General features: G+C 37.5%; 2 protein-coding genes across 2 annotated transcripts in view; one reads left to right on the forward strand and one right to left on the reverse strand.

Annotated features, from left to right (window-relative positions):
* uggt2 (UDP-glucose glycoprotein glucosyltransferase 2) overlaps positions 1-11,168 on the forward strand; it is a gene marked incomplete in the record, with an annotated part of 41,685 nt that extends 30,517 nt beyond the window's left edge. Inside the window, 11 exon segments of the mRNA XM_024286665.2 lie at positions 5-65; positions 220-302; positions 588-611; positions 3,635-3,742; positions 3,831-3,915; positions 3,987-4,169; positions 5,643-5,803; positions 7,554-7,668; positions 7,760-7,876; positions 8,309-8,471; positions 8,555-11,168. Coding sequence (XP_024142433.1) covers positions 5-65; positions 220-302; positions 588-611; positions 3,635-3,742; positions 3,831-3,915; positions 3,987-4,169; positions 5,643-5,803; positions 7,554-7,668; positions 7,760-7,876; positions 8,309-8,471; positions 8,555-8,580 — 1,126 coding nt within the window.
* Positions 10,824-17,685, reverse strand: part of dnajc3a (DnaJ (Hsp40) homolog, subfamily C, member 3a) — a 10,793-nt gene continuing 3,931 nt past the window's right edge. Inside the window, exons 10-12 of the mRNA XM_024287125.2 lie at positions 13,043-13,175; positions 12,806-12,954; positions 10,824-11,350 (exon numbers count right to left, since the gene is read on the reverse strand). Of these exons, the coding sequence (XP_024142893.1) occupies positions 11,199-11,350; positions 12,806-12,954; positions 13,043-13,175 (434 nt within the window). The 3' untranslated portion in view covers positions 10,824-11,198. The remainder of the gene's footprint in view (positions 11,351-12,805; positions 12,955-13,042; positions 13,176-17,685) is intronic.

Genomic DNA, 17,685 nt, shown 5'->3' on the forward strand with positions numbered 1-17,685 from the left:
CGGTGGATGCAGGGGACGTCATCGTTGTGCTGAACAGTTTCCACAGTAAAATCATCAAAGTTCGGGTGAGCGAGTTTTTCAAACGTACTACTTATAAGATGATACGTCATCAGATGAAAACCTGCTGCGTTTCTCCTTGATGCACATTTCAGAACATGAAGGTGGATTTTTAGGTCACCTACATTAAATCTTAAACTCTGGTGTGATTGGTTCATACAGGTGCAGAAAAAGGCGGAGAAAATCAATGAAGATCTTTTAAGTGAGACGACTGAAGGCAAAGGAATCTGGGACTCCATAGTGAGGTGGGTAATTGTTCAGACTCAAAGTCGGTCGGCTTTAGAAACCTCCATCTAACTGACAAACAGGAAGTCCTCTGATTGACGTGCTACGCTGAGTGTGTCAAACATTCATTGCGGTTTTCAGGAGAACTCACTCCACTCCTGGATCAAGACTTCAGTATTACGCTGTAAGATCTAGCCTTGCGAAAAATACGTGCTTCTGTAGGTACGTGTGTGCAAACGAGCGCTCCCCCCAGCTTCTCCTAACCGTGTGATCCTGTCTCCCTACTCAATGCTTGCTGTGTGCAGTGTTTGGAGCGCGTTTAAGAGAAGGTAGGCCGTTCTTTTGCTGGAAGCCACGTGACGTGTTGTTCATGATCATTACATGCAGTGTTTTTATTGTCGCTTTCAGTTGGTGCACTTGTTAATCCCGTGAAGGTTGTGAGTCCATCTGTTTACTTTAATGATCACTTTTAGAATTTCAGCAGCTCTGCAGGTGGTGTGATAGCCTCATGGGAATATATTGACAACAGATTCATATGTCACACTCAAAAAAGATCTATAAAAACAACCACTATAATCAACTGGAGAAAAAAAAAACACACCAGTTAAGATGTTAAACAATGTTTCTTATTCTTGGAAAAAGATGGGTCTTTTACATGAGTGTTTCAGCTCATCTAAAGTTTTCTGGAAGTCTGTTCCATATCTGTGAAGCATAGAAGCTGAATCTCCATGTTTAGTTCTGACTCTAGAACCTGATAAAAAGTCTTTGTCTGTGTCCATCACTACACCCAGGTTTCTGGCCTGGTTGGTAGTTTTTAGATGTCCAACCTTTTTTTTTTGCCCCAAAGACAACAACCTCAGTTTTGTTTAACAGAAGTAAGTTGTGGTACATCCGGTCATTTATGTCCTCAATGCATTTACCATGAGCCTGTACAAGGCGTCTTGGTGTCAATGTAACAAATATCTGTGAGTCATCTGCATAGCTACGGTAACTTATGTTGTTCTTTATAATCTGAGCCAGTGGGAGCATGTAGATGTTAAATAGAATTGGCCCCAGGATGGAGCCTTGGGGAACTCCACATGTAATTTATATTGGCTCAGATGTGAAGTTACCAATTGACACAAAATATTTCCTGTTTTCCAAGTATGTTTTGAACCAGTTTAGTTCTTGCCCAGTGAGACCCACCCAGTTTTCCAGTCGCGCGAGTAGTAGAGCGTGGTCGACTGTATCAAATACGAGATTCAATATACTGAGATTCAATATATACCGTTTTGTGATCTCCTCCCTCAAAAAATTTGTGCTCTCACAAAAAACCCTGCAGTGATCAGAAAGACCTAAATCACATACAGTAATCTTAGAAATGTTCAGAGCTTTGGAAATCAGTAAATCCAGAATATGTCCTCTGTTATGTTTGGGCTTTGTTACATGTTGAGTCAACCCAAAATTGTCCAGAATGTTATTCAGGTCCTTAATCTCTTTTTTCTGAAACTAATACAGAATCTGATGAAAATTAAGAGATAAATAAGACATACATTAACCTAATAACTGCCATATCAGTAACGTGTGGTTTGGAAAAAGTATGCAGAAAAAAAAAAAATCAAAAGTGCAGTTGTATAAGGAATGTTGTTTCTGTGCATGCTTTACACTGTGGCAATGCATGAATGAAAACCGGATAGAGATCCTGTTCAGTCTACAGAAACGGAGCTGGGAGTCATCTCCAGGATTAAGCCTCAGCTCTACAGCTCCTTCCTGAGGTCCAGATTATCTGAGCTGATTCGGCCAAAATCGGCTCTAACCAAACTCTGGAAAGCTCCCTTCCTATGGGGGGGACCCCATTGTTGCTCAAAAGGCCATTTATAAAGGCAGGCTTAGTCATCCCTGGCAGTCGACTTTCCCAGATTCCTCTGGTGTGTCGATGCTTCCCACAATCCAACTGCTCAGCCATGGGAGGCAAAGTACGTCTGTACAAATACGTGGTTTGATGACTTTGTTTTGAGTACTGCAAAGGGATCGAAAAACACGGCAAAACTTTTTGGGGAGAAATCTTGTCTTCACCTCCCATCACTTTTCCCCGTCCGTCCCTCCCTGCAGCTGAAGGCTGACGCTGTGCTCGTGATTGAGTGTGTGAGAGATATTCTTCCCCTCATCAGCAGTCTGTTACACACAAGAATACGCAGTTTGACTGCAGACACATCTGCCCTACAGCACAAGTCCCCATTTCTGTCTGCGAAATGTGCAGTGAATCATCCGGCTTCAGCTTCCTTTTACCTTTTAATCACCTTTTAATATCAGTAAGGCCAAACGCTCAAAATCCCTTTTTTTTTATTGTATCTGTGCCGATTCTGCACCATAAAACAGAACAACAAGCCTTGTTATTTAAATGTTTTTGCCTTTAAAGTCACAGGGTGGAGAGAATACCTTCCAGGCTGTTTTAGTTCTCACAAAAGTCACCGTCTTCACATTCAAAAACCCGCTGGCGGCTAATTTGTGCTGCAGAAACGTCTCAAGGAAAAACAACTTCCGATGCATTATTTATGAAGTTAACTGATTGCTCACTACTGCAAATAAAACGTACATGTATGTAAATGCGCCTGCTTTCTTTTTAATCACTTCAGAGTCAGTTTGCTCTTGTTTAGCATTAGGTTGCCATGGTAACAGGTGTTTGGTCGGTACTCAGGAGTGCCCAAATAGTTAGAGACATTACATTTTAATGGTATGCTAAAAAGTTTTTGCTTTTCAAAAAGGTTTTTGTTTAAAAATGTCTAAATAACAAAAAAAGCAAGTTTGTTTTTGTGGATTTCTCTTGGTTTATTCCCACCAAAACTTTATTTAAAAACACATTTACAGGAAACATTTGATTCAGTAGAATTGCCACTTATTTACAACAATCTAAAGCTGCTAAAATACAGAAAAATGTAAATAAAAAAAGGTGCAGAGTTGGTTAAATTTAGGCTCAAATGGCAAAGATGTTGTTTTTTTCTCAAATAAACCCCTTAAAGTATGCATTGATTTAATAGAGATTAATCTAGCATGTTTTTAAGTCCATTAACCGTGTAAGCCGTAGAAGCTGTCTAAATGTTTGCAGTGTGGCTTCTCACGCTGTTATCCAGCAATGCAGATGTCTGTCAGCGGGAGGTAAAATGCTAAATCATCTCACACTCTCAGAGTTGATTTTCACATCATTTCCACCTCCATTATTGTGATTTGATTTAAAGTGAGCTCTGCTGCTACTGCTTGTGCACTGTTGCATGTCATGTTTGCATAAAAAAAAAACTTTCACCAGCTTCATGACGGGCAGCTTTTAGCTGATTTATTTCCACACAAGTGTCACATATTACTGCCTCATTTACAGCATCGCAGGCGGCGGCGGTTCCAAGAAGGATGATGGCGAGAAGAAAAAGGAAGATGATTTAAACATATTTTCCGTGGCCTCTGGTCATCTGTATGAGCGCTTTCTCAGGTGAGTCACTTTCCTTTGGAGCTGCGTGTGATGCACGACTCTCAGCTCGACTCACTGGTGTCATTTTCCCGTTTTTTTTGTTTTTTAGAATAATGATGGTGTCTGTCCTTCGGCACACAAGAACGCCAGTGAAGTTCTGGTTTCTCAAGAATTACCTCTCCCCTTCTTTCAAGGTTTGTGTTCTTTGTCACTTAGCTCTGGATTTAATTATTAAGGCTGCATTATTTACTCTCTCTGTGGTTAGGAGACCATCTCTCACATGGCAGAGAAGTACGGCTTCCAGTATGAGTTGGTGCAGTATAAGTGGCCACGTTGGCTCCACCAGCAAACGGAGAAACAGCGGATCATTTGGGGTTATAAGATCCTCTTCTTGGACGTCCTGTTTCCCTTGGCCGTGGATAAGATCATATTTGTGGACGCAGACCAGGTGAGGATCAAAAACTGAGCTGTACTGTTGGGAAAGAGACTTCAAAAGGACTGAAATTATTTTTCTTGTTGCAATCTTTAATTTAAAACACTTCAACTTCAGGTAAAAGGACTATATTCAGCACTGCCTGTGCTCTCTAAGTGTCACGACATCAAATTCAATTTTAAAAATGTGACTTTGAATTTCACTCTATAGTCAATAATTATATTTATATGAATCTATACCTGTGTGGCTATTTAGGTCAAACATTTATAAATTGATATAATTTTCCATAATTCATATATTTCTTTGCAGTGAAGAAATAACATCTCATATTTGTTCTTTATTTGGTATAAATAATTATGATAATGTTCTTTTTATCTTTGTAAATACAGTTTTCCATATTTCACAAAATGCTACAGTCTGCATCCTCTGGATGAAACTGACCAAACTTTACAAAATGTCAAAGTTAAATATATAAACATTTGTTTTTGAGACTGGATGCAGTAAAAACAAAAATAGAAATGTCTACATTCAATTCAATTCCACGTTAAAATGTATTTATTGAATAGGGATAGATATAAAAACATAGACATACTACAAAACAGCAGGCCCATATCCATTCAAATGCTTTTAGCTGAGACTAATTTGCAGCATTTGTCCAAAGATTTTCACAAGAATGAGACTAATAAAAACAGGAATAAATAGTTATTGTTAAAAATTGATCACACATCTAATACTCTTTTAAGGCTAAAACTGGTCAACAACTTCAAATCAGTGGGAAGTAAATTTCAGAGTCTCTTTCATTTCACAGCAAGTGCAGCAAAAGAAGTTTTGCAAAAAGTAGCCTCACAGTTTCCACTCAAGACCGCTCTAGTAGATCTAATTTAAATATAAAAGTGCTTAAAGACCCACTCTAATAAAAAACCTTTTTTTTAACATGTTCTTGTAGCATTTTCATCATAGTAAAGGACCTATATAAAACAATTTACAATTAAAAGCTGCTACTAATGTGCATAAAATATGCCTTAAAAAACATACAAAATGTAGTTGGAGTAGGAATTCCTAAACTTATTACTGATTACTAAATTACTAATACTCTATTCTGGTTTTGGTGTGATTTGGTCGGGCGGTTTCCATCCATCCAGTAAATCCATAGAGCAAGTAAGAATAGATCAAAGTGTTTAAAAATACTGAAGCACTTTTGGGAGCCGGCATTTTTTTATTAGTCTAAAACAGGTGATGTTCAACTCGACAAGCCTATTTTTTTATTTAATTCATTTAACTAAAAATGTAAAATTACAAGATAGCTTTGTAGTTGTAAAACACTAACTTAATTTACTTACATTAAAATGAATCTTTATTATAACAAACCGAGCTAGTTGTGTTAGAATGTGTTGACTTTTCTGTGCCAAAACTGTTGATGAATTGAGAAGGAGAGCCGCTTTTCATAAAACGGCTCCAATATCTACCAAATATCTTTTCCCTTTCCAGATCGTCCGAGCTGACTTGAAGGAGCTGAGGGATCTAGACCTGGAAGGCGCTCCTTATGGCTACACACCGTTCTGTGACAGCCGCAGGGAGATGGACGGGTATCGCTTCTGGAAAAGTGGATACTGGGCCTCACATCTAGGACATAGAAAATACCACATCAGGTACAGAAACTGATACACATCTTTGCCATGTTTGAATTCATTTTGACAGAAAAATACATCCAAGCCAAACCTTAAGAAGGGAACTGGTTGGTTGAAAATGGATAACTTTAACCAATAGAAACAAAAAAAAGTTCAGTCTTGGTTTTTAATTGGACCATCTGGACCTGAAGCTCCACATTTCTGTTCTGCAGAACAGGGACTATGGAACAAGTTCAAGACAACCAGTCCTTTCCATTTTCTGGCTCGATAAACTTAAAACTGCAATCAGAGATAATGGGTACCATGATGATGGTTATCAACCCTTTGTTTACCAAGGGTGGCCTCTCTAGGCTGCATGCCCATAAAAAATGGGAGCTTAATGCTTCATTTGAGACTTCTTTCATACAATTTAGAGCCATTGTGTGCCAACTACTTCAGTCAATATCAGTCTGTTATACTTCACGTCCATAAAAATCGTAAAATCATTTTATTTTTTACCTTAGAACAGCAGATGACATCCCTTTGAAACAAGTCAACTACTTTTTTAGCAACTAAAGGAAAAATGAATCGGGCTGATTGAAGGTCTTTTCTGGTTTTTCATTACTGTGTTGCAGAAAAGACTTAATAGCAGATTGAAAGTAAACCTAAAAATATGTGCAATTTTGCTTTAATACAGATGTTGCCATGGCAATGTGATGCAGAACATATATGGGTCATAACAGTAAGGGTTTGATTAGTGCAGGTTTCTAATAAATACCAAATGCATTTGAACAGAAGGAACACAATGAAGAAGAAAGTTCATTGTAAAAAAGTAAACCCGTTCAGGTATCATTTAAAATGTATTTTAATATTGTTAATATGATTTTTTGGGGTTTTGATGGATGGGGTATTTTTTATGTATTTTACCCACTTTGCTTTGTGAGCGAGTTTAACTCTAAATGACAAAGTCATTGCCCTCAAAAATGTCCTAAAACAACATAAAGGTGCATGTCAAAAATCTGGTTCACATGCATCAGAATTTTTGTATATATACAGATTGGGCAAAAGCGTATTTAGTCAGCCACCAATTGTGCAAGTTCTCCTGCTTAAAAAAAGATGAGAGAGGTGTGTAGTTTTCATCATATGTACACCTCAACTATTAGAGACAAAATGTGAAAAAAAAATCCAGAAAATCGCATTGTCTGATTTTTACAGAATTTATTTATAAATGATGGTGGAAAATAAGTATTTGGTCAATAACAAAAGTTCAACTCAATACTTTATTATATACCCTTTGTTGGCGATGACAGCAGTCGAATACTTTCTGTAAGTCTTCAAAGTTTTCACAAACTGTTGCTGGTATTTTGGCCCATTCCTCCATGCAGATCTCCTCTAGAGCAGTGATGTTTTGGGGCTGTCGCTGGGCTTTCAACCTCTTCCAAAGATTTTCTGTGTGGTCGAGATCTGGAGACTTTCAAGGCCACTCCGGGACCTTGAAATGCCTCTTTAGAACAATATATGTTCTTCTTCATTGTTGCTAGAGCAAATACTGATGACATACCTACAATGCCCTCTAGTGGTTATTATATTAATGTTTTTTTTAGTTTTTTAAAATCAAATAAATTGCACGCCCTGCCAAAGTCATAAATAGACATATTTGCGGTTATACATACAGTACAGTACAATTTGATCTAAACTTGTAAAAATTCCTGAATAGTACTACCTTAAATATCATGTATTTAAATCAAAAAATGCTTAAATGTTTTCATCTTCTCTATCATTTTTCCTGCAGCGCTCTGTATGTTGTTGATTTAAAGAAGTTTCGGAAAATCGCAGCCGGGGATAGATTACGTGGTCAGTACCAAGCACTGAGCCAAGATCCAAACAGTCTATCCAACCTGGATCAGGTACATCAGTCTCTCATACAGCCTTTGGATCGTGTCAGGGACTTTAACTTTGTTTTAAAAGTTTTTTTGTGATTTTTTTGTGTCCTTTTAGGACCTTCCCAACAACATGATCCACCAGGTGGCCATCAAGTCTCTCCCCCAGGAGTGGTTATGGTGTGAAACGTGGTGCGATGACTCCTCCAAACAAACAGCTAAGACTATAGACCTGGTGAGACCAGCAGCTGTTACACAGATCTGGTTTCTACTTTTTTTTTTTTTAAACACTTTATTCAGCTCATTTCTCTCCTGGATGTTGAGTTTCTGGTGTTCGGCTTCAACGGCTGAAACACGAGAGGCATATTTCCAGACACTAATGTCGGTGACACAACTGCAAAGTGATCCTGTGGTGTCCTAAACGAATTTAGAGAATTACTGGACGGGCTCCACAGGCTGGAATGGGAAGCAGGATCTCATTGTGGAGAGGGTCAGCACTTGGTAACCCAGACAAGGAAGGGCCTAATGTCCTTTTAGCCGAATTGGAAATCAAATTAAAGGCAAATGTACGACACAGGCAGTGCAGGGAATCGGACTTGTTGGGACTAAGCGGTCCTGGTGGAATGCCTGATGGGTTCTGTCTGCTTTTTTTTGTGTGTGTGTGTAGTGCAACAACCCAAAAACCAAAGAACCCAAGCTGACCGCTGCAGCAAGAATTGTACCCGAGTGGGTCGAATATGACAGTGAGATTAAAGAGCTGCTGGGAAAAGTCCAGGACCAGGAGGAGATGGCGGCACAAAGACAGACACCCTCCTCCTCGAAGGGTAAAGGTAAAAAACGACTTCCTTCAGGTCCAAACTCGACCCTCATCCTCCACCGTGATCCGCTCACAGTCGGCGTTTCTTCCCAACAGAACAAAACCGACGGGATGAACTTTAATTCCTGCCAGCACCACGCCGAAGACGAAGGAGGCAGCACCTTTTTACAGGCAGGCCACCTGTGAGGCTGGAAGACAGACAGTTCCATCTAAACATAGCCACGGAGTGTTAGCTCCCCAGCCGGAGGAGGAGGTGATCATTTCAGAGATGCCGAATCTGCTCCTGCAGTCAGGATGAGCGTGAGCTTTAGGAATCAGACAGATGGGCTTCAAATCTGGTAAGGAGGTGAAAAAATGAAGAAAAAGAAGATGCTGGATCAATCAAAGCACTTTATGGTGTGTTTTTGAAACTGAATTGTTAGCTGTTGTTGAACTTGTGCACAAAAACATACAGAACTTCACCACTAATAAAATATTTAACGTTCTTTCCAAAACAAAAGTAAATTTAGATATATTTAGAATTATAATTAAAGACCCACTCTGAAAAAAATCGTGTTAAAGGGTAATTTTTTTCTAAAGATGGTAACCCAGACAAGGAAGGGCCTAATGTCCTTTTAGCCGAATTGGAAATCAAATTAAAGGCAATGTACGACACAGGCAGAGCATGTATAAAGAAAATTAAGCATAAAATTCTGTTTCTTTTGAAGCAGAAGCAGAAGAAAAAAATAGCATATTAAAAGATGGTATTTGTCACATTGAAAGTATTCCAGGCGGGGCCTCAAGCTTCCTGCAAGGGTGGAGGGCGGAGCTGCTCCATACCAGAGGTCCCGCCTACAACTTTCATGTAAACTACTGCAAATTTGCAGAAATTGCATTTCTAGAAACCGACTTCCTAACTATGTAGCCACAAGGGAGCCCAAATTGGATTCTCCCTGTACCTGTCCCCAGCCCGCATAAAATACAAAAAAATGCGAATAAAAAAAAAAATGCGAATCAGTGGAAGCTGATGTACCAAAAGGTGAACAACATGTCCTGGAACATGACAATTTATTTTTAATTTTGGCTAAAAACAGCCTAATCATAATTAAAATGCCACTGGCAATGCTTTTAAAATCAACCAAAAGATGATTGGAGTGGGTCTTTAATGGAGAAAATGTGACAGCTTTAACTAAAATGCCAAATTTTCTTATTAATCTTTCCCAATTTGAAAGGGAAAGTGACACAAAATTGCAGAAACATTCTGAAAATTCCTGCTAAATTTGGGTTTTCACTTCCCGCTTTCAGCCTTCACTTGAATACTTCTCTGGCTGAAAAAAGTCTGACTCATCACATCTGGCAGGAAAGAAAAAAAATAAAGAACATTGTTCAGGTGAAGTTAGCTGAGTGTACAGTTCTTAGAAAGAACCCAATCCCCTCAGAGAAATCTCCATCACACTCAAGTGAGTAATGAGAGCTTTTGTTCTGATAATCATCAGAAATGTACAGGAGGGACGCAGCATTTACCCCAAAGAGAGCTTTGTGCTAACGGGTTACATTTCAATGAGTAACTCTGGGGGTAAAAAGGGCCATTTTACTGATCCGTACTTGAGTATATGTCAAATGAAGAGCAGTTCTAACCTCTAACCCCGTCTGCTACACTGAGTCCAATGTGTCCCACTACGTTTTCTGCATCTAGGACTCACAGTCTGTTTTTTTTTTTTTTTGTGTATGCCATAATTTTTAATCCAAACTGTGTACTTTTTGTTACTCAGGAATTGTTTGTTCACTTTTTAGTAAATATTTGATGATACTTTGTACTTTAGTAAACTGCTTTAAAGTTAGAATCCTGTTTAAAGGCAGCTGTCACCATAAGTGGGTTAATTTATTCTCAATATTTGGAAGAATGTGATTGGCTGGAATTATTTTTGATTAATTTGTTAAAGAGTTCATAAATGCAAGAATTATTTAATTCAGGATGTTTTAAAATATTCCCAAATTTCTTTTATATCCTAAAACACCTTAATGTACAATTTGTTCATAAGAAATACATTTAAAGAAGAGTGCTCCATCCTTAAAAAGCCTTTGGCTCATCAGAATCCTCATTAAAGATCATGTTTTAAAGGTGGAAATCTTTTCTTTTTTTATTGTTTTTTTCTCCATGTTTTGGTCTCAGGAAACCGTGTTGATGTTTGAAGCTGTGGTTCATGTCGGGGTGGAGAAAGTTCCTCTCAGGGCTCAACTACAAATGCTAATGTTAGCATTCATGAGAAAATAAATCGCTTACTCCAAACAGCTCCGAAAAGGTCAAAAATGATTCATTCAGTATGAAAAACTAACTTTTTCCATTGTGACAATGAAGATAAAAAGCAAAAACAACAATTTTCAATGAATGTACATAAATAAGTCTTTATTTACATTTCAGGAAAAAAAATTAATTCATATAAAAATAGAACAAATTGAATTATGTGAACTGCAGTGAGCAATACTGGACACAAACATAATTTAAAGAGTCAAAGTCATAAAAATTACTGTTTACTTCTTAACAGCTTTTTATGCAAGGCAGATATTTGTCAGCATGGCGACAGACTGAACCGGCCTGAAGCAGAAACGCCATTGGTCAACAACAAATGATTTAAAGTCACCGTTGGCAACACATTTCTGTGAAGCTTAAAGATCATTTTTGGAATAATCTCCTTTTTAAATAGGGAGGACAATACGAAGAAAAAAAAAATATTCCAGCTTTGCTGGATAATTAAGCTCTTCAGTTGAAGTTGAATTTAAAGTTAAAGGATCCTGAGCCAAAAGGATTGAACCCCTGGAAACCATGGAAACCGCCGTTGAATGGATGATGGTGACCCTGCTGGCTTTCTGGATCCATGGGGTCTTCTCCTTGGTCAAACTTGTTTCTCATCTCTAAAGAAGAGACAAATAAATACGTCAGAATAAAAACATGTTCACAAAACTGGAGAGACGAAGAAACTTAAAATTATCAGCATTTTGGAAGGAAAAAAAAAGGAAAATATTTTTATATGATGGAAAAAGTCAGGCATAAGGGGTTAAAGTTAGTTTTGGGGAAAACAAAAATACTAATTTGGAAACGGAAGTTAGTTTGATTTTGAGAGAAAAAAAAGAAAGTCAAATATCCAGGTGAGAAAATGGGCAGAAGCTGTGAATCTGGAATCAAATGAAATAAAGAAATTGGATCATTTCTAAAGTCAGATTTCATCTTTTCATTCAGAAGTCAGTAAAGTCAAAGTGTTCCTGCATGTAATAAACTTCTGTTAGAGCTGCTTTGATTAAAGCAAATGTTTCAGGGAGTTATAATTATTTGAGCTAATAAATGAAATTAAACATTTGTGGAAATGAAACTAAACAACTAGGGATGTCCCAATGAGATCTGATTTTTACTATCTGCCAAAACATTCGTGATCCCATATTTTACTAACATTAAGGATGAATTAAACAAATCCACGTTCCCTGCCTTCTTTATTTAATTAAGTTTTATCATTTAAACAAAACACTTCTACAAAGTAGCTTAATCAATCAAGTAAAATTAGTCTGGAAAAAATAATTAAGAAGCAAATTAGTCAAATGCTTAAGTTTAGTGAATGTTTTCAGAACTATTAAACATTTCCGATAAAATGTGATTCATATTCCCATTAAAAAAAATATTAAAAATAAAAAAAGGGATTTCTTCCAAATATTTGTTGTAGCATGAATAAAAAGAAGAATATTCAAAACTAGCAAATATCAATATAACCATTAATGAGGTTTTTTTTTTTTTTTTGAGACAATTAAAAAAAAAATGTTTTTTCTCAAAGCTTGCACTTTGTAGACGGTCCCTTGGCAGCAAAATTCTCATTGAAAAAAAGTTCTAAAAATTTTTTTTTTTAGTGTCTTTGCAGGTTTTTGTTTAGTTGTTAGTCAGAGACTGAATATTTTGCTAATTTTCCAGAAATATTTTGTACGTCTTCAGCTCAAACTGGTCCCGTATTCTTCTGCACTTTACTACTGTAAAATGTTGTGATCCATTCAAGATATGCAGACTTCAAGGAGATTTATTTGAAATATAACTGATCCCAACATTTCGATCACATGAGGACCAGGGCATCCCGCATAAAAATTATCTCTAAAAACAAACTGACCAAACTGGGCTGAATTATTGTTCAAACTTGCATTCTGCTGCTTGAATTGAATCATTCAAGATTTCTTACTTTTACTTTGACTAAGACAGTGTTTTACAAGCTTTTATCCTTTCGAACCAACTATCCAAACAGTACTGGAGGGTTTTAGGACGCAATCACACCAACAGAACAGAAATCTAACAAGCATCTCCTGAAGAGCATGACATTTCCTCAGACTTGTTACCTGGATCGGTGAGAACCTCTTTGGCTTGAGCGATGTCTATGAACTTCTTCTCTGCCTTCTTTTTCTCCTGCGGGTCCTGGAAGTTGTCAGGGTGCCACTGTTGTGCCAGCTTCCTGTATGCTTTGATGATCTCCTTCTTCTTGGCAGTTCTGTGAGCACAGAGAGCTCACTGGTCAGCTAAAAAAGATTTTTTCTAAACATCGTTGTAAATTCTATCCGATTGAGATCAACGGTCACCTCTTCACTCCCAGGATTTTGTAGTAATCCCTCCTCTGAGACTGCTTGAGAAGTCGCTGAGCTCGCTCCAGGCCTTCTTTGATCTGATGGTCATTCTCGCTGTATTTTCCAGCAGTCTCATAGTCTTTAATAGCTGCAAAGAACAGGAATCAGATGTATATTTGTTAAAAAGAAAATTAACACTGAGAAAAATATTAAAACATGCTACTTTTTTTTTAAGTAGCGAGCTCCTGCATGCAATAAAAACAAGGTTTGTGAGTCAAAAACCAACACGTTCCCACATAGCAGACAATAGCATTAAGTTTGCTGCAGGATTGGGTCAGAAAACAAACAAACGAAAATTGAAGTCTGCTTCACTTTGTTTCAATGCACATCAGGTCGCTGCAATGAAATGTGGAGGAGTGAACGTCCTGCTGCAACACTGCAGCTGCAGCTAAGAGTTTGACTGATGCATTTGGACAAATGTCAGTCTGGAACTGATGAGCCAATCACAGCAAATGCAGAAGCACATAAATTACCCATGTCCAAAGTTACAACAAGCATTATTGTGCTGATGTCACAGGAAGCAGAACTCCAGCTGATTTATTGCTCCTAGAAATCATCGATAGGATTGTACATTTTAGATATTTAACAGACAAATCTGCTGGTTTTTGAGGTAAAAGACTTCAATATAAACAGAAAATTCAGGGATTTTCATGGAACTGCAGGTACTATATAATTTATGCTGCCTTATTTTATGCATAAAAACTTTGATACAGATTTATATAGCACAGCTCTGAAATAACCTCTAATTAAAATAATTTTTATTTTTGACAAACCAACTGAGTTTTTATAATTAAATACGAAGTACTTTTACTGGATGTATTAACAGTACTGACCTCACCTGCTTGTTTACAAGCATTTTCCTTGCAAATCAAAATTAGCTAAATTTAAACCTGAGTAAATATGTGAGGACATTTGATCTGAGATTGTCTTCAGTTTGTTTAGAAAACCTTTATTTATAAATTCAGCTGTTGTTTTGAACATCATTTATATTCCGTTTTGCCTCCGCATTTTGTCTAAAAGAACCAAAAAATGTGCTAAAGTCTCACTCTGATCATCTTTTGATCCATTTTAAAATCATCTTAAGTGGTCTTACAATCATTATGCCATTTTTAGCCAACATTTAAAAAAAAAAAAAAACTGTCGTTTTCCAGGACTTGCCCCGACTTCCCATCATCCCCTTGTTTACACACCATCTTGCTAGCTTACAGCCCCTCACAACTTCAAGCTAACATTAGCGGTGCTATAACAGAGCCATATCAGAGCTATCCAGTCGTACAGTTTGACCCAGATACCAGCTCAGATGAGGAAAACAGACGTATGTGGATCTATTCGTCTGCAAGTGGATGCATTGGAATTGAACATGTGACCCGCTGACTGAAGATTATTAGTAACAACTAGAATCTTTTCAAAAACTGATTTTTTTCATTTATTCAAATCGTGGTCAGAAATGCAGTTTTAATCTTACTTTTATTTTTTCATCATGAGGAAAATGCTACAAAAACATGTTAAAAAACAATTTTCAAACATCACAATTTTCTTTAAGCTTCTCAACCAAACACTGTCAGATTAAAGAATCAGACTGACAGAATCAGCAACTAAACCATTTATAGCTGATGTTAAAAAGATAAAAGATGAGATAAACAGTTGAACTAAATAGTTTTTGGGTTTTTTTTTTTTAGATACACAACAATGCATCAGGTTTTATTCCACAAAAAAAAAAAAAAAAAAAAAAATTTCTGCACTTCCAATTATTGAATTGAAAGTGAGGAAAAATTTACTTTAGAGTTAAAAAGCTGATGGATAATCATTGTTTTAGCAGCTGCTTTCCCTGGTGACCTGACGTCATCGGAGTCCTAATAAGCCGACGTTTCGTGCTGGAGTTCGCCTCCTGAAAGTAACCTGGCTCTGGCAGCAGCTCGGGGCTGTTATGGCGCACACGTTTGGGTGCTTTGAGGCTTGTTTACTCTGATGTCTGAGGTGAATTATAAACACCAGAGTGTTCTGACAGGTTTTAAAACCCACATGGGGTCTTGCCTTCCCTCACTGCTGATTTGTTAGTGTTAATGGCACCACCGCCTGCGTCAACTCGGCTCAGGATTTTGATGAGGAAAAATATATATACACACACCATTTGTTACGTGCGGACGCAAATCATGCGCTGACAGGTGGAATGATGAGCTCAGAAGAAATAGTTACTGAAGATTTCAGCATCCTTTTGTCATCTGTGAAATGTGAATTTGTTTTGGGGCTAATTTGCTCTCAGCCTGAAGACGTGTTCATCATTTCAGTGGAGATCCAACGCTGCATTAAATCACTGTCTACTGTAAAATGATCCCATGAGATAAGAACTCCTCTACTCCTGGATCAAATGAGATCCAACCATTTATCATCGACTTTGCTCATTTAAATGCATACTCTTAATTGGATTTAGTAATCAGGAGATGGATTGTGTCAAATGAGACTAAAGGTAATGTCGGCAACATTTCTGAATTTATACAAAGTAATAAAAATCTTACAAAAGAATGAAAGTGTAGGGTGTAGCCGACATAAATCTTAACATAAAAATGATTAGATTTAGGGTCAAATGAGGTTCCCAGGCAGATAAGAGATTCCCTGTGATGTTACAGGGACCCCTAGTGTTAGATCACTGCCATGACAGTATCAGGCTCTGCTCCTAAATGCTCTAATGAGTTGAACTGATAGTGCGTAAAAAGTTGTATTTTGTAAACTGAATTTTAAATTAAACAACTGATTAGAATATATATTTATTATGTATAAAAGCAAGCAAACAAAATAGGAGAGCCATTTCTCTAATATTTTAAGACAGACTCTGAAGAAAATTGTGTTTTTTATATGTTCTTATGGCATTTTTCTATGTATATGTTAAGGTAATTAAGCTTAAAACTGCATTTTTCATTCATGTTGCTGTGAATCAGGAGCAAACATAAAAATTTAGTTTGAAAAAGAGCTCATTTGTGACAGAAAATACACTGGGCGGGCCACAAGATCCCTGCTCTGAGGTCTCAGCAATGGTGAGGGGAAGAGGGGACGGGGTTGCTTTGTGCCTACTGTTCCGCCCACAACTCAGAGGCAAATTTTTAATGAACTACTGTAGAAACCATGTCTGAGAAAATGACTATTATGGCTAAAAGTGTCATAATCATAAAAGACCACTGGGATGCTTTCAAAATAGCTCAAAAGATGACTGGAGTACATTTTTAAAGATAAATTACAATAAATTAGTCTAAGAACCCTTTTAAATATTGTGCGCATTCTTAAAGACAGTTTTATCATCTATTTGGACAAACTTTGACAGGTTAAATATGAATATGTCAAACTTCTATCCCACTACTCTCTTAAAAGCAGAAACATTTAAAAGATTTTTGGAAACTATTCAAGCTGTGAAAACAAAACTTCAATCCAGAAGTATTTTAAACCCTCTGTTAGCTGAATACACAAGTGGAAAAGTAAAACCAGTTGGTGGTAGGACAGTGAAACAAAACCAGGCTGCCTAACTTGAGGTACTCCCCTGTGGACGTTCAAAAAACAACAGATCTCCTCAAGATCAGCTCCTAAAACTGACAAATGTGAACAACTCTTTCTCCACCTCGCAAAAAAAAAAATAAAATAAGATGTGTGAGATGTAGCTGCTTTCACTGTGGACTTTGCTCTCAAGTTTTCCAAGAGTAAATCCCTTTGCTGAAAGACTGACAGGTGAGGCCAAGCAAACATCTCCACAGGCCTGAGAGAGATACGGCCGCTAAGTTGCATCAGAAAAAGTCGACAGAATCCGTTATTCCCTCCTGGTGCAACACAAGCCCAGCACATGATTAATTCATCATAGAGCTTCACAGAAAAATAAATATTTTCATAAAACCTAAAAAACTCCAAAAGGTTTTGCTTTTTTGGGGCTTTTTTTGGTTTTGATTCTATCAGCAGATGTGTTTTGATTTGAAATACATCCAGCTGCACTGAGTTTAACACTCAATGCAGTAAAGAGTTTTCTGTCAGGATTTTCTGTTGCTCTGACTGATTGTATTTAGGCTAGTTTTGAAGAGGTTTTACTTCTTAAACTTTCTTGTACATCTTCTGCAGCAAATTTTGACATTTGAATCTCTTTAACCTCACAGGCTCTTTCTGATGTTTCAAATCAAACTTTTTTGAAGAGCCAAAATAAAAGCGGGAATAGCTTCTCTTGAGTAACAACATCAGAGAAAGCAGCGGTTAAGAAATAAAAGTCCTATTTCCTGTCACAAACCTAGATGAGGGAGATTTGTTCTCCGCATTTGACCCATACCGTGATGGTTTAACTCATGACCTTCCGGTCTCAGGCCGGACACTTTTTACTACAAGGCCAATGAACTGGTGGTAAAATGACTGTACTTCCTATTCGCAAAAATGATGACATCATTTATAAAATGGCATCAAGCAAAACCCTTTATATTACTCAGCCATTCGCTTTAGCTTTGGATGGCTCCAATTATGTTTGCCTTTTTTGTTGGACCGGCAATGACCGGCTGTAGGCTAGCAGGAGATCATGGCAACAGGTGGCAAAGGGGGGAGATGAATTTCTCATGAACTACTGCAGCTCTGCAGAA

Source organism: Oryzias melastigma, linkage group LG21 (assembly GCF_002922805.2).
Source record: "Oryzias melastigma strain HK-1 linkage group LG21, ASM292280v2, whole genome shotgun sequence".
Taxonomy (NCBI): Eukaryota; Metazoa; Chordata; class Actinopteri; order Beloniformes; family Adrianichthyidae; genus Oryzias; species Oryzias melastigma.